General features: G+C 33.6%; 2 protein-coding genes across 2 annotated transcripts; both read right to left on the reverse strand.

Annotated features, from left to right (window-relative positions):
* Positions 1–4,623: 4,623 nt before the first annotated feature.
* On the reverse strand, positions 4,624–9,728 carry LOC106335189 (DNA (cytosine-5)-methyltransferase CMT3). The gene is made up of 20 exons (XM_013773638.1): positions 9,423–9,728; positions 9,311–9,351; positions 9,124–9,226; positions 8,737–8,844; positions 8,534–8,653; positions 8,232–8,441; positions 8,053–8,118; positions 7,719–7,961; positions 7,580–7,638; positions 7,420–7,486; positions 6,998–7,327; positions 6,852–6,920; positions 6,673–6,759; positions 6,496–6,583; positions 5,864–5,985; positions 5,640–5,744; positions 5,494–5,537; positions 5,329–5,398; positions 5,028–5,131; positions 4,624–4,929 (listed from the first exon to the last, which is right to left on the reverse strand). The coding sequence occupies exons 1-20, from the start codon at positions 9,660–9,662 to the stop codon at positions 4,788–4,790; spliced, it is 2,418 nt and encodes an 805-aa protein (XP_013629092.1). The 5' UTR covers positions 9,663–9,728; the 3' UTR covers positions 4,624–4,787.
* A 1,436-nt stretch (positions 9,729–11,164) lies between these two features.
* On the reverse strand, positions 11,165–15,634 carry LOC106335484 (uncharacterized protein sll1770). Its single transcript, XM_013774017.1, has 20 exons — positions 15,100–15,634; positions 14,873–15,008; positions 14,637–14,803; positions 14,440–14,560; positions 14,244–14,344; positions 14,033–14,131; positions 13,813–13,923; positions 13,662–13,741; positions 13,515–13,584; positions 13,332–13,405; positions 13,156–13,225; positions 12,954–13,042; positions 12,619–12,830; positions 12,476–12,536; positions 12,345–12,399; positions 12,157–12,255; positions 11,959–12,048; positions 11,800–11,859; positions 11,572–11,703; positions 11,165–11,488 (listed from the first exon to the last, which is right to left on the reverse strand). The coding sequence occupies exons 1-19, from the start codon at positions 15,535–15,537 to the stop codon at positions 11,587–11,589; spliced, it is 2,250 nt and encodes a 749-aa protein (XP_013629471.1). The 5' UTR covers positions 15,538–15,634; the 3' UTR covers positions 11,165–11,488; positions 11,572–11,586.
* Positions 15,635–16,012: the final 378 nt, after the last annotated feature.

Consider the following 16,012-nt stretch of genomic DNA (forward strand, 5'->3'; position numbering starts at 1 on the left):
CTTATTGTTTTTAATAACTTACCTAAGTAACCTTAATGTTTATAATTATTTGCCAGTTTATTTATAACTTTACCATTTTTTGAATTCCCCTATTGCTTGCGCAAGTTGATAATAGTTAATGCATTCTAATTTGTTAGCTCGCTTTTAATAATTTACCCTTTTTGAATGTGGATTACTTGCGCAAGTTGGTATTGTGTTTATGGCAATATAATTTTAATTTCTTACTTGATAAAAATCATTTCGAAAACGTCATTTATTATGTAAAATATCTCCTAATAAATGTCTAACGTGGAAGGTAGACTATATATATAACTGAGACCCCAAACGTCTAACGTCTTACAATACAACTATTCACTTTTCCTAATAATTTTTAAAAACCCGTCTATAGATACTTGGCGTATTGAAGTACGGATTCTTCGCTTGTGGAGAAATTATAACAAAGAATCCGGCAACACCATCGAAATGGTATTTGTTTTTATTACTACATTTTTCAAAACTCAGAATCTTCATATATTATATTTACTTTACAATGAAAAATATTTTTTTATAGTGTTTCATAACTACTTATTCTGCTTTCCGTCAACTCTTATAATTTATTTGTCTAACTCATAACTTTCATATATTCGATCAGGGACAAAATTTCATGCTTCAGTTTGTGAACAGCTCATCAAAAAATTTGAAAGTTGTCCAGTTATTCAAAGTGTACGATGCTATTGGTGATTATCGGACAAACTCTCATCCGTACAAAATTGGGTTCTTCCACGCGACTTTTGTTGCAAAACCAAATGATTTTCCAAGTGAATTTCCCGAGAAGTATTTGGCTGATTACACTGAAATTTCTGGTGGAAAAGCTGATAACAGCCGTTTGGTTGGTAACTAATTTTCAACTGGGAATTGTTCATGCACTAATAATTTATATATGATTTTAAGGCTATTAATCTGTTTATTAAATAACTTTAATATTATACCTACTTAATTGAATTTGTAATGTTTAGATATTCTTTTGGTTTTGTATTATTTGTGTTAATTTAATTATTTTTATTTTGGAATGTAGATGTTATTGGTCAAATAGTTAACTTCGGTTCTCTTGAAAACAAAATGATAAAAAGAAAAGATAACATAAGGCTCTTGATTGAGTAACGTGACCAAAAGTAAGCTTAAATATTTTACCTTTTCTTATTTGCTACCTAAATATTATATTAGATTTATTAATTTAAGTTTATATTATACAGTAATGTGAAGATTATGTGTACTCTGTAGGGTCGTTATGCTAAACAAGTATACGATTATAATATGAGTAACATGCCCACAATGATTATTTGTGTTAGTTCTCTTCTATTAAAGAGTAGAAAGGTATATAATACATCTATCTTTCTAAAATAATTATATGTACAACATGTTAATAAAATCTATATATTGTAGGTGCTTACTCCGTATCTAGCGGGTGGAATTCAATCCAAATTTTACTCAACCCAACATGGATTTGGTTGACCAGTTCAAAAAAAGGTACTCCTCCAGTTAGTACTCTTTTGTTAGCTAATTTTGAATTTATATACATTACCTTGGCAACATAATACAATGTTTTTATAAGCTTGATTTATCTTGATTTTGCAGTATCCCTAATGATTCACTTGCTCTTACAAACAACGATAGTACTCAATGGTCTGTTGGTACAGCTACATCTGTTCGTGCCAAGTTTTTTGTTTTTAATGAGAGGAGAACCATAAGAGAGATCATTGACAGTACTCTGGTATATAAACTAAACTCTCCATTTCAATCCAGTTTTCACACTATTTCGATGATGGTATGTAAATTTAATATTATTTTCTATTCAATAAAATTTAGAAATGTATAAATCTATGAAATTATTTTATTTCGTACAACTGCTTACAAAATTTAATAATTTTTTGCAGGTTTCTAATGAATTTTGCTTTCTTTATCGAAAATGGTACTTCTTAATTTATATTACTTATGGATTATATTCTGACTTTTATTATATTTTCTTTAAATATGTCATTTTTTTTAAATACAATGGAAGATATATAGAGTTGGCAATCCAATCTCTTTGGCAAAACTTAATATACAGAATATGTATGCATATGAAGCTCTATTTATAATAACATAGATCCATGAGAAATAATATATAGCATCTTGAAAATATATGCTAGCTAAAATTTATAAAATTATATATCTATGAAATTATTTTATTTCGTACAACTGCTTACAAAATTTAATATTTTTTTGCAGGTTTGTTTTCTTTATTGAGAATTGTACTTATTAATTTATATTACTTATAAATTATATTTCGATTTTTATTATATTTTCTTTAAATATGTCACTATTTTAAAACGAAAAATATAAACATAAATATATTCGTCACCTAAAATACAAGGTTACAACATATATACAATACAATTCTACTTAGTGATAATATAAAATCTGTAACTTCAACAACTGTAAACTATTTATTTCACATTTAGAATATTTTTATGTCCGCACAGGGTGCGGACCAGTCACCTAATACATACTTAGGTTAATATCTGCGTCTTGTGCAGAATAAATATTTATTTTATATTTTTCTGCATATCATAAAATAATAAAATAATAATTATATATTAAATAACCAAGAAATCAGTTACTATTATGTAATAAATTGGCTTGCGATAAATAGGCTTGCACATATAAATCAAATGACCGCTCGTTTATTCTCAATCATTTTAGAATAAATAAATCAAAATAATCAATCTTATCTATCGTATATGATATATAATTAAATTTAAACGATATGATATATATATATATATATTAACATAAACACCTATTAAAATAAAATTATTTATATATATGATTTTATTATCATTGTATCTTATTATAGAAAAAAATTTAAACATTGATCACAAAAGTTTATGTGAGACTTTTAACAGTTTTAGTAATTTATACTCGTTTTAAAAAATTCAAAATACAACATATACAAAAAAATCTAAAATTTATATATGATTAAAGTAATTGTGTAATTTATTTTAATAGTAATGAATTAAAAAAATGATAGAAAGCATACGGATTATTAGCAAATCTTCATTATTTAAAATCATTAATTACTATATATATCATAATCACATTAGGTAATTCCGTAGGTTTTATTTAAGGAAATAATATATAATAAATATCCACCTTGCTTTAGTTAATATCATATGATATCATATAGTTGGTATTAAATATTTCTAGTGAGATATAAATATCGAATTGGACCAACATGTTTTTCAATTTCAATGTGAGACTGACACGTATGACTAATTAACTACATAATTGATTGACACATAAGCAAGAAGTTTTTTTTTAATTATTACAAAATTGAGGTTACATCTTTTCTTTTCAAATGTTCCTTAATTAATATATAGGGGATCATCTAGCATTATTTTCGGTTTTTTACTAGGATTTAATGATTTTTGGTTTTATCGATAATATAGATAAACTGAAATAAAGTGATAAAACATTTATTATTATTTTTAGCTTCCACTCTGATTAATTGATGCCATATTAGATTTTGTTCGGTTTGGTATTGATTTTGGATTCAAATTAGATCTAGCTTTAAAATAATATTACAATTCAAATTCTCTTTGTATATAAACAGATGAGTTAATATTGCATTTTTATTTTGAGTTTGTTAAATATAGGCATATAAATTAAAATTAAAATATTTTTAACAAAAAAAGTCAGGTTTAGTATGGTTACACTACACTAGCAATAATAAAAAAAGGTACTCTCCTTCAATAAATTACAGTACAACATCATGAAATCTCAACGAGAACTGATGTAGTGTCATCCCAAGGAAAAAATAAAACCTAACTATTTATCAAAATAGCATAGTTTATTTAGACTTAAAAAAAGAAAAACAAGTACATAATTTAGCTACTATTTATATTTTTAACTAATAAAAATTAAAATAATTATTTACTCAAACTATTTCGATTGTTTCCGAATATGCATCCCGCCCGTAGGGCGGACCGACCCTAGTATTATATATAGAGATGTATCTCTAGCTGATAGGAAATTGTGTTTCATCGAGATTTTTTTTTGGAAAAATTCTAGAAAAATATTTTTGTATATTATCTCCGAAGGAGAAACATTTTGAAAAATGGTACAAATCCATAATAATCAATAACAATCTATAAAGAAATAAAATATGTAAATTAAATCCAATATAAAACTAAAGCAAAAACCTTAAAAATCACAAAAATTATAAAAGCACAATCAAATCAAAGTTAACTAAAGTAAATAGAATTTTTTTAAAAACCAACATCGTTAATAATGTTAATAGTGACTTTAGTCTTAGGATTTAATATAATGTATATTATTGGTATGTTTAATTTAAGCAGTAACAAAAACACATTAGTTTCTCGGTTCGGGTTAACTAAGTTTGGATCAGTTTTGGTTCGGTTTGACTCGCTTCGGGTCGAGCTTTTTGCCCACCCCTATCTCCATCATAAGAATTTGGCAAAAAGAACATAGAATTTACAAGAATCGGAATTAAACCAAAATATGTTTTTTTTTTTTGAAAAGGAAACCAAAATATGTTTCATAAAAATGTTTAATGAAAGAGTAAAATCAAACGACAAACGTTTTAAAAATTGTTTTAACTAAGTCACAACTGCAAGTCTCTATCCAAATGAATTTTTGATGGATAGAGATAGTAGCCTAGATAAATGGACGATGAACAATAACTCAACATAATCTGGTTGATGACAGGAAAAAGAAGCTGAATCTCTTCTTACTAATGTTCCTACGTTTCAGAAGGTTGGTTTTGGAAAACCTTCGGGCAGAGTGAAAAGTGGATCATTACCACTTGTGTGGCCTTGGAAAGCTTGTCCTAATGCGAATCCAAGTGCACTAGCAACTGGTACTGCAACCGCATTCCCAACTTGTTTGTACCTAACAAACGTTACAGATACATAAGATTTACTTCTTTCAAAAAATATGGGAGAATTCTAGTAACAAAGAGTCTTATAGTAATCAGGACAGTGACTTACTTTTCCTTGGTAGGGCCAAATAGTCTATAATAATCAGGGAAGCCCTGGAGCCTCGCGTTCTCTCGCACAGTCAAGACACGGTCTTGGCTTGGGTGGATGATGACCTGTAATAATATCAAGCAACATTCACAGTGAATACCATTTTAAAATTATATTAGATTGCACAGCCCAGCAAAAATCTATGCAATTCGAATACAGCATGTAGTCTTGGAGCTGTTCTTACAGCTATACACCATTTCAGATGAATTAATGAGTTTATTCATTCTCCTGAGAGGGTCTCAAGATTGAAAGAAAGACTAACATGATTGTGTGGCTCGGCTCTTCCGATAACAGTTGGGACAGTTTCATCCCACCAAAGCCGTCCAAAGGGTCTGCAAAAGCAAAATGGTTCAGGTGAATTTAACAAAATAAAAAAAAATTCAGAAACTTCAGAGAAGAAGAATGACTGGGGAAATCCAGGACTCACTTCGTTGATCTTCCGTTGACAAATTTTATGGCGTATTCTGGAATCTGTTTGAATAGGCACAAGACAATGTCTCTTAACAGGCAATGAAGAGAGAGAGAGAGAGATTGATAAAGAAGACAGAAAGAAACGAGATGATCAAGTATTACCAACGGGTTACTGGATTCAAGATAGATCCTGGGGATTTTAGGATCCAATTCAACTCTATTATAACCATTAACAGTTACACCAGGTAAGTCCCTGAAATTCGCTCCCTAATACAAAAAAAAAAGTTGTGTTGGGATAAAATTGAGTGCAGCCCAAGAAACAAAAACAAAGGGCAAAGAAATGAAAAGAAAAAAAAAAGTGATCAATAGGTGTGAAGATGATGTACCTTCTTCTTGGGGATCCTACAGACACGTTGATAATCATCTTTGTTAAGATTCAAAGGATGGTGATCGTACAACACATCGTTTGTTGAGTTTGACTTGGAATCTTGAGGTGAAGCAAACATTCCTGTTGAAAAAAGGGAGAGAATCTCAAGTTTTAATTTCATTGTAATTATTAGGAAAATTAATATTTGTGTGTAAATTAGATTTTTATTCTAAAAACTATTTAGATAATTATACAGTTAGTATAAATAACTCTATTCGTTCGCTAATGAATAAATCTGCAAAACAGTTATGTTTCCTCCATACTTATCATTTTATTATTTTGGCTTCTATGTTCGTAGCATGAATCTTCTTATGTTCATAACGAAATAATTTAGGATGTGTATCATGTCTTTAAGTTAGTTGATAAGGTTTTTTTTTTTTTTTGATTAACCTGGAGGGACTTCCACCCCCAGGGGCCAACCCCTCGGCGCGAGGCGGACCATTTGGTACTATAGGGAATTAGATACCCCAATTGCCTGGCCAGCGGTTCGAACCCGGATGCGTATTGAGGCCGAAGCTCTCTCAACACCACCAGACCAACCCCGCTGGTTATCATATCTATGTTTGTTGAAATGAATATGAATCTAATTACCTTGTTGCGTCGATCTGATAAATCGTTGAAATGGCGTCTGAGGATCTTTGACATATGCCATCTCCGCCCTCCTTTCACTGTTTGCAACCTAAAATCATAAACATTAATAAATCAGGAACATCCCCAAGAGTGTTTATAGCTACTGTTTAGTTAAGATAACCACACATCAAGACTTACAACTGGAAGGTCGGTAATGACATCTGAGAGTAAGATTTTCTTTGCCAACTTCACAGTGTCTTTTTGTTCATAAGCCACTACGTTTCTCTGCATCAATCATAAGCCGAGCTCATTGAATAAACGATAATTATTAAGAATTTGCTAGCTACATTGAACAGTATTAAATATATAACGCTTACATCAAAGTTTACAGGAACATTTCCTCTATTGACAACATCATGAGTTGGAAGTGGGAACTGAGGAAGCCTCTGAAACAAACAAAAAGAAACAACAAATTAATTGGTTCATCTATTCATTGATACCAAGCAAAGAAGTAAAGCATTACCTCGCTAGACATTGCACCCCATAAGAAGAACCGCCTGCGGAACTGAGCAAGGCCATACGACCCTGCCGCCATCATACCCATTCTTGTCTGATAATTCATTTGGACAAGCCGTCCCACAGCATAGCGCGCAAGAAAGCCATCAACAAACCTAAGCATATCTACCACATTCTCCATCAGAACATACTTGGGCTTCAGAAACTCCACAATTTTCATGTATTCAAGAAGCTGCTCGTTCTTTTTATCTTTTAGCGGCTCTTTTGTGTTCCTGAATCTGTTGTAACCGCTAATTCCTTGGCATGGAGGACCTCCACAAACAACATCAACACCTCCCTGAAATTAATTAGGCATAAGTGTCACACAAATAAGTAATTAAGCAGAAAAATACAAATAAGATTCAGATAAAGTTAAAACTAGTTACTTACCGGTAATGGAAGGATGCTTGTTTTAAATCCATGCACAACGAACTCTTTAATTTTCTTACGGCAATTGCTGTTCACAAACAAATTCAGAGACGTTAACAACCCATTGAAGAATATCATTTGATTGCAAACAACTGCTACAAGTTTACTATTTTTTACTCACCTAAGATTTTCAATAGGTTCCCATGTGTCATGGGAAGGCCCATAGTTCTCCCACCGGACCTATTATACCAAAAACACCAAAGAAATTTTTGATTGTGAGGTTTTAATCAGATGGTAAGATGTGAAACATTTAACAATACCTTCAGATGGAGTCCACCTCCTTCCTCTTTCTTAATACCAACAATCTTTTCAACTTCAAAAACCTCTCCACCGTCTTTGACATCACTCTCATCGCTGCCATCTTCAACCTCTTCCACAGCGGACATCCCATAAAGGTTTTCGTATTTTTCTGAATCCGCAGATTCGATCAAAGAGAAATGAATGCATAATTTCTCCCACTCCTTGAGCAGATACAGAAAATCTTCTGCGGACTCGTTTCTCACCTAAACAGCGAATTGACCAACTGAACATAAACACAGAAGACAAAGGCAAAAAAAAAAGACAATAAAGGAGAAATAATAAAAAAGAACGTACTTCTGTTTCCGGGTGGTTATACTTTATGCTTTGAACAGCATACTTGCTTGTGTCAACAGCCCATTTCTTGAGAAATCATAAAAAAAAAAAAAAAACAAAAGGTTAAACATCAAAGAGATGCTAACTAAACAATGATAAGTTACTAACTCATTATAATAGCATGAAAAAAAATGCCTCACCGTGACAAGATTAAGCCCTGACAGCTGAGCTCCCATGCATAGGCCAGTTGACATGGCTCCACACCCACAATACAAGTCTAACATTGTAGCATCCGTTCGTTGATTAGGCGTAATACACTGACTTGATTGCAAAGCTTCAAGTGTTGAAAAAGGCAGGCGATATTTCATGTTGCAGTAGTAATCACAGCTTTCAGTCACTTCAGTATTTTCCTAGCATCAGAAAAGAAAGCAAATGTTAATGAAATCAATGGAGAAAAATGCACGGTGCATGACAAGAGGCTATACTTGAAATAAGAACGTACCGTTAATGGGATCATCAGAATCTTCAATTTGTTGAGAAGAACGCCCATTGAGTTTACATCTTTTATGTCCGAGATAAAAACACGTTTGTCATCGATCATTTCTTCGTGCTTTTGGATCGCCTAAAAGTTAAGAAAATGACAAAATCAGATGATTCAGCATTTAGAATATTAAATGCTCGAAAGTAATAGGTTCTAATGCTTACGGTATCACACGCACGGTAAAACCATTGAGCAGTAAAGTACATTTTGCCATCAGATCCTTCAAAGATTTCGACGATCTTGCAAATGAAAGGCTTTTCGTCCTCGTCAGACTGAACAAAAAAAAAATGATTATGTTTAATATAAAATAGCGAACTCTAAATCAAAGCATTGCACAAAGTGATAATCCTTTATAACAGAAGACTTAAAGAGGTTCAGTCAATGCATGATTAGTTTATATAACAATCAATTAATTAAGCTATTGTTTAAATAAGATCTCATCCTTAATTAGTTAGGGCACAGTTTAATTGATAACAAGTTCTGAGACTGAAGAATGTAATGATGGATGTAAATGTACAGCTCGTCATCGTTGAGGTTGTTTAGAGATTAACCTGCACATGAGCATCATCGAAGAGGTTGTATGTGATGGATTCATCAAGGATGGCCCGTCGAAAATGGCGTCGCGCAAGGAAAATCTCCTCTTCCTCAACATACCTAACAAAAATTGAATGGAGTTAAGTTACACATAGATCTCTAAAGCTAACCAGCCACTAGAAGCAAAAGGATTCGAGAATTTACTTTTTCTTTTTCTTCTTTGGTAAAGGTACAACTTCCTTCTTCTACAGAAAATATAAAATTTCATCAGTTTCAGAAGTTTAAAGAAAGAGTAAATGTATAGATCTGAGCATACCTGGATGACTTGATACCTCTCGGGCCACGTAGTCCTAGCCTCCGAATCAGCAATCGGCTCATCTAGAACCCAGGACGGATCCTTCTCGGAGTCCACCACCAACTCTACCTTGAACGTAGGTCGGTAACGTTTCGGCTCAGCGGCAACTTCCACCGGCGCCTTGGGACTTCTCTTCGGCCTAGTTGAGGTGGGACCGGAGATATCAACCTCAGTAGAAGGAACCTTACGCTTTGGAGCCATGGTTAAAGCGGGGAGAAATCAGAAGGAAGGGGGAGATGAGAGGAGTGAGACCTGAAGAAGAGATGAAGATGAGAAAAGATGAAAAACCACTTGTGGAAGTATTTAAAAGAAAGAAGCGCTAAATTCTTCGATTATTATTTTTCTTTTTTTTTTAAACGAATTTATAATTTTGGGCCACATTCCCCCACCTATTCCACCTTCCTTGTTCATAATGTTTTTAAAAATATTTCTTTCCTTTTTTTGAACCCAAAAATATATCTTTCCTCTTTTTTAACTAAAAATATATCTTTCCTTCTTTTGTTTTCTTTACGTCATTATAATATACAAAAACACGTAAGAGAATCAATAATCACAATGACTAAATTAGTCCTAAACAAAAGGTAAATGGGGAAAGTGGATCTTTTTGCTTCCTAAACCTAAGGAATACCAATCTCCACGACTTGTCAAACAAATAATAATCGTAATATTTTAAAAACTACTTTAACAAAAAAGCATTTACTTCAACATAGAGACTAATGAATAATAAAAAAATTACTTTTGTGTTCACTCCCTATAGGTTCACCATCCAATAAGATTTCATTATTTCATATTTGATATCTTTTAGAAAATGAAATAAAATATTGTCAAGTTATATTATATTTTTAAAATAAATAAAAAATAATAGTAGTTACAAAAAACATTTCTTTAAAAAAATATTTTTAACGTCTTCAGCAAAACACTAAACTAAATTCTAAAACCTTGGTAAATCCTAAATTCTTGGATAAACCTTAAATCATTTGATAAATCATAAACTCTAAATAAAAACATTAAACACTAAAACACTAAAACACTAAACCCTAAACCATTGAGTGTTTTAGTATTTAGTGTTTTAGATTTAAAATTTAGGATTTATCCAAGGGTTTAAGGTTTACCTAGGGGTTTAGGGTTTACCTAAGGGTTTAGGATTTACGGTTTAGTGTTTCGCTGACGATGTTTTTTAAAATTTTTTTTTTATACCTACTACTTTTTTTTATTTAATTTTTTATCTTTTTATTTTAAAAATATAATATAATTTAACAATATTTAGTTTTTTTTTTAAGATATCGAATACGAAATAACAAAATCCTATTGGCTAGTGGAGTTAGAGATTCACTAGGTGAACCTAAGAATAAATCATAATAAAATATGCTATTTGGTTCAGCTCAGCATCCTCGTCACATGCAGTTTCATCGCTGTTTATTGAGTTCTTATACTATAACTGTGTAACAACCATTTAAATTTTTTAATCAATCAATGAACGCATTCAATTGACGACACACAAATGTAACAAACATAAATGTTTTTTTTACCAAACATCCTTGTCAAGCAGCAATGACAATCCAGACTTTCACCAATGTTCTTTTTTTTTGGTTTACCAATGTTTACATTTTGGTTTTTCGAGATTTTGCCATTTTGGTCTGGTTCAGGTTTATTGCCACACGGCCCACCACTAACACGTTTGTATAATGTACTGAACACACATATACTGAGGCAGGTAAGGGTATATATACATATATTTTGACGAAAAAGTTGACCTATGGTCTACATCTCTACACACCATTACAAGTGGCTCTGTTGATAAAATGCCCAATAATCAAAAACTTTCAGAAAGAAATAAAAAGAGAGAGATATAGAGTCTGGTCGTTCACTGGTTTTAACATATCTAGCCTCTAAAGCTTCCATAAGAATTTTTCTATGGCAGAACAAAGAGATCATCATCACTCCTATGGAAAGCTTTATGGGAGAAATCTTTGTGGCTTTAGCACAAAAGATTTTATGGAGACTGAAGAAGAAGTTTTTTAATATATCTGTACAAGTTAAACGGCAAAAAAGGCTGAGAATCTTAATCCAACAATGTAAAACACAAGAGCTGAGGAAGCATTAAACATACCAAACAAGATTTCTTTTAAGCTGTCCCAGTGATCAGTTTTTCACGTTGGTCGAACTTTTTGACTTTTATAACCCCAATCAGAACCTGGAGGCTGAAGAAAGCACATACTGTGTATGCTATAGTAGCTGGTGTCTGACAACATGAAGGAACACACGAATGTTAATAAAATTGTGCAGACAAAGGTTAAAGGTTAGGAAAAGAGACCAGGGTTGATGAGTAACAACTTACTTTTAAAGAATTCAGATACAAAATCGTTGCGAGATTGACTAAGCTTCCTGCAGCAACAGCCTGTTGGGGTGACACATTGGATTAAACAAACAAAAGAGGAAAAAGAAACCAACTTGAAGATGTAAGAAAACGACATGAGAATGCAAAAGTTCTACTTACACTTCCTACTGTTTTTTGAACAGCTGCTACACGTTGAAACGCCCTCTCAGACTCCAATGCTCGGACTCTAAGCTTCAAATCACCTTGCTCCTGCGGAAAATAGGCATAGCAAAGAAAACATTGTAGAACTCTCTAGATGGAGAAAACAATTCATGTAGCTTGAAGTTTTGTGGCGGGTGGATCTGTCTAGTGTCTTACAAGTCGTTGGATGATTACAGCTAGCTTTTCAACTCTATCAGCTTGTCTAAATACATTGTAGAATGCTTGTGATTGTCTGTCCCATCTCTTCCTCAGGTCCTACAATAGTTTTATTTGATTGAATATGATTATAAAGCTATGCAATAAGAGCATATATGGGGAGTCAAGATAAGCCTTGCTATTATCACCTTCACTAAAACTTCTACTCCAGCTTCCCGGAACCGTAGCAATTCCAAAGCATAGCTGGAGAACAAAAGTACATGAGTACTCTTCAAAAATCAACAAGAATATTTTAGTATAATGTGTGTAGTCGACTCACGGTTTTGCAATCTCCGTTATATCAAAGCGAGGATCTAGACCTTTGCCGATGCCATCCAATACTACAGGGAAAGAGAGAGTAAGTAACCACTAATACACTTTGTTAAGTTTGAGCAAAAAGGCATGAAAAGGATATCTACAAACCTGAAAAGGCTCTAACAACAAATGTGAATGTGGCAGGGAACCGGAACGGTTGGTCAGCTGAAATGGCTAATAAGTCTTCTCCGATTGCAGCTAACCGTTGCTTCTTTTTCTCTTGCTTTTCCTCTTTGGTTAGTGGCTTCTTGAACCCAAGCTCTTCTGCTGCTGCTAGTTCTTCTTTCTCTTTTCTTTGTGCAGCAAGCCGCTCTTCGAAACTGTGATAAAATCCAGCTAATTGATATCATCAGAAAAAGACTACTGGCGTCTATAATGCACAAATACTTCAGAGAAACCAAGGATGCAAACATAAAGGTAGGTACAAGAATCAATTAAATCACCTGTTGAGAAAAAACAGTGCTGTTCTTCTGATCGATGTCAAATCTCCAGTAGGTACAAGCACACCCATTTGAACCATTGCTTGAATGACCTGCCACAAGAAGGTTAATTTATATATATATATGTATCATGTATGTATGTGCAGGACCTACAAGGCGGCATGGATGTAGAAGATTGAAACTGAGAACACAGTAGAGAGTGTACCTTATCGGGGTCCTTCTCATAAACACCATAGAATGCTTCCAATAAACCTTCTCTAATATTTGGGCTGATACTGTAAGAACCATGAATAAACCAATTGTGTAGGATCATCAGTCAAACAAGTAATGATAAAGGAGATCATATCTCTTCACCATAGTAACAGAGTCTTGTTGTAGTACCTTCCCATCATTCCAAAGTCGTAAAAAATCAGCCGCCCGCCGTTGACATCATCAACAGCAATGTTCCCAGGGTGCTTCAGAAAGACACAAATACATATTAGATTGCAGACTTTTTTTGCATTGGTACACCAAACAAAGAGTCATTGGCACTTAAGGGAAAAGAAAATGACGGAAGAGACTTACAGGGTCGGCATGAAAGAATCCATGAGACAAGATCTGCTCCAGGTAAGATTCAACAGCATATCTCCCTAGCCTGCATTGTACCAAGTTATAAATGAACAACAAAGAAAAATATTCAAGTCCGGGAACAAGGTGTAAGAAAATACAAACCTTTTTCGATCAACACCTAACTGATCTAAGGCTTGTATTTTGTTAATTTTAATTCCAGGGACATACTCCATTGTCAGGACCTGGGTATTGCATTCGAGCTTTAAGGCATTGTATATGACGAAGTAATAATGTTCATAGGTAATAATATTACCTGAGGCGTGGTGTACTCCCAGTAGATGGATGGAACCTTTACATATTCTAAGTTTTTGAAGTTATTAGCAAACAGTTCCGAATTAGCTGCTTCCTTTGTGTAATCAATTTCCTACAAATATAGCACATTGGTCTTACTAGTTAGAGATCACTTCAAACTGAAGCAAGTAGAGAAAATTCAACTAAGCCTCTATGCTAAAAAAAAAACTACATCGCGATACCTGGTACAATACACTGGCACATTCATCATAAATTGCAACCCAATCCCTCTTTGCACCATCTGATTTTGGATCCACCTTTTGGAGATACTCAGCAATCACCTTACATAAAATCATAACAAAAAGCCAAAAAAATCAGCAGAAGCAAACCATGAGAAAAAAGCGCTTGAAACATGCAAATAACTCAATATCAAGCATGGCTAGAGACACTAACCCTCAAGTTTTTAAGATCAATATCAAAGAGATCCTTGAGACCGGGTCTCTGTACTTTAATGACAACCTCTTGACCCTTCAATCTTGCACGGTGAACTTGGCCTGTACTTATCAAGAAGAAAACATTCATTATTACTATCACTTTCTTGCAGACAAGACAGCATCATTAAAAGAAGATTACCACAAAGGACTCTTACCAAGACTAGCAGCAGCTATAGGTTCATAATCAAAACGGTCGAAAATGTCATCAACAGATGCTCCAAGCTCCTCTTCAACAATTGATAAAGCCGTAGCAGAAGAGAAAGGAGGAACTTGATCCTGCAAACATAAGACACCAAAAAAACTTTAAAATGGATGCAACACAGAAGACAAGCCATTCAATACGAGATCAAACCTGAAGTTCAGACAATTGATCAACGTATTCTTGAGGAAGAATGTCCACTCTGGAAGAGAACTGCTGCCCAATTTTAATGAACGTAGGACCTAACCTCAATATGTTTTCCTTCAACCACTTAGCCAAAACCTTCCTTCTCAAAACCTTCTTCTCCTCAGTCATTCCCCCTGCAAATACAAAAAAGCAAATGAGAATCTTCTTTTACAATAAACAAATACTAAAAGTAAAGTAACAACCTTTGTATGAAAACTTCTGACCGCTCAACCATGTCCTGAAGATAAACGTTATAACAAACCCCCAAATCTCCAATGTTCTTTGTATGGTCGAGTAAGTCTTGAACCTACTCCATCGACCACCAGGTGCAACAGAAACCTGTGTGTTCATGTAATGGAATCATTAGAACAAGAAACGGCTTTGGATTGAAAAAGAAAGTAACTTTTTTTTTAAAAAAGTGGTGATTTACCTCGACTTGTTGTTTCTGTTGAGTTTTCTTAAACCAAGCATCCTCTTGACCGATGTCTTCTACTCTCTTCTGCCTCTTTTCTTCTTCTCTCTTCTTCGAGACTTCCTCCGTTACGCTTCCGTTAACGTACTTCACCAAACTACCGTTGCCGTTTAAAGGGACGTTTCCGTTTAAATCTCCGTTGATGGATTTTCTCGCAGCTCCGTTGCCGTTCAGACGTACGCTTCCGTTACCGTTGATCACTGCGTTTTCACGATCTTCGACTGCGACATTATCGTCTCTGGAAGCTCTGATTCGAAGCGGGAGAGTGTGACTGTGTCTCAAGCGATTTCTAGGCAGGAAGATTCCGGGGATTGAAACGGAACGAGTGGTTGTGGAATGGAAACTGATGTTCGGTAAGAGGAGAGACGAGGGAGAAGAAGAGGAAGAAATCGCCATTGAAAGGTGATTTTGCAGATTACAAACCTGCGTAGAAGGTAAGAAGAGGAAGACGAAGCAAAGAGAGTGAGGTTTAGAGGCTGTGGAGGAGGAGGAAGCAGAGGAGTGGCAACAAGTGTAAATAAAGGGGTGGATACGAAATTGACACGTGGCATGAGATTAGATGAGTGATGCAGATGCTCTAGTGTTTTGATTGGTTGTTTTATGACACATCATCTCGTTATCACAGCCACAAAGAAGCCTTCCTTTTTTTTTTCTAAACATTGTATTACCACGAGGTGTCCTCTTGATATTGTTCTATTGTTGTTAAAAATATGAATTTTTAGATAATGTAATTACGTGATTATTTTCATTTGTTAAGAACTTTATTTGGTATTTCTTATTGTGTTATGTAGTAGTAATAGTGATATGTTAATATATTTTGTCTTTGTTTTTTCAATAATGTGTTTTGTGTGTATAGTATTTGTTAGTAGTA

This window comes from Brassica oleracea, chromosome C3 (genome assembly GCF_000695525.1).
Source record: "Brassica oleracea var. oleracea cultivar TO1000 chromosome C3, BOL, whole genome shotgun sequence".
In the NCBI taxonomy this organism is placed as follows: domain Eukaryota; kingdom Viridiplantae; phylum Streptophyta; class Magnoliopsida; order Brassicales; family Brassicaceae; genus Brassica; species Brassica oleracea.

Bases quoted from the DNA above. Each gene is read 5' to 3' on its own strand.
- LOC106335189 (XM_013773638.1), bottom strand. From the start codon at position 9,662: ATGGCTCCAAAGCGTAAGGTTCCTTCTACTGAGGTTGATATCTCCGGT. The intron at 9,352-9,422 runs GTATGCTCAGAT...TATTTTCTGTAG, and splicing joins AGAGGTATCAAGTCATCCAG to AAGAAGGAAGTTGTACCTTT. The intron at 5,399-5,493 runs GTGAGTCCTGGA...TTGCTTTTGCAG, and splicing joins GTCAACGGAAGATCAACGAA to ACCCTTTGGACGGCTTTGGT.
- LOC106335484 (XM_013774017.1), bottom strand. From the start codon at position 15,537: ATGGCGATTTCTTCCTCTTCTTCTCCCTCGTCTCTCCTCTTACCGAAC. The intron at 15,009-15,099 runs GTAAATCACCAC...ATGAACACACAG, and splicing joins AACAGAAACAACAAGTCGAG to GTTTCTGTTGCACCTGGTGG. The intron at 13,406-13,514 runs GTAAGTCTCTTC...GTCTTTCTGAAG, and splicing joins GATTCTTTCATGCCGACCCT to CACCCTGGGAACATTGCTGT.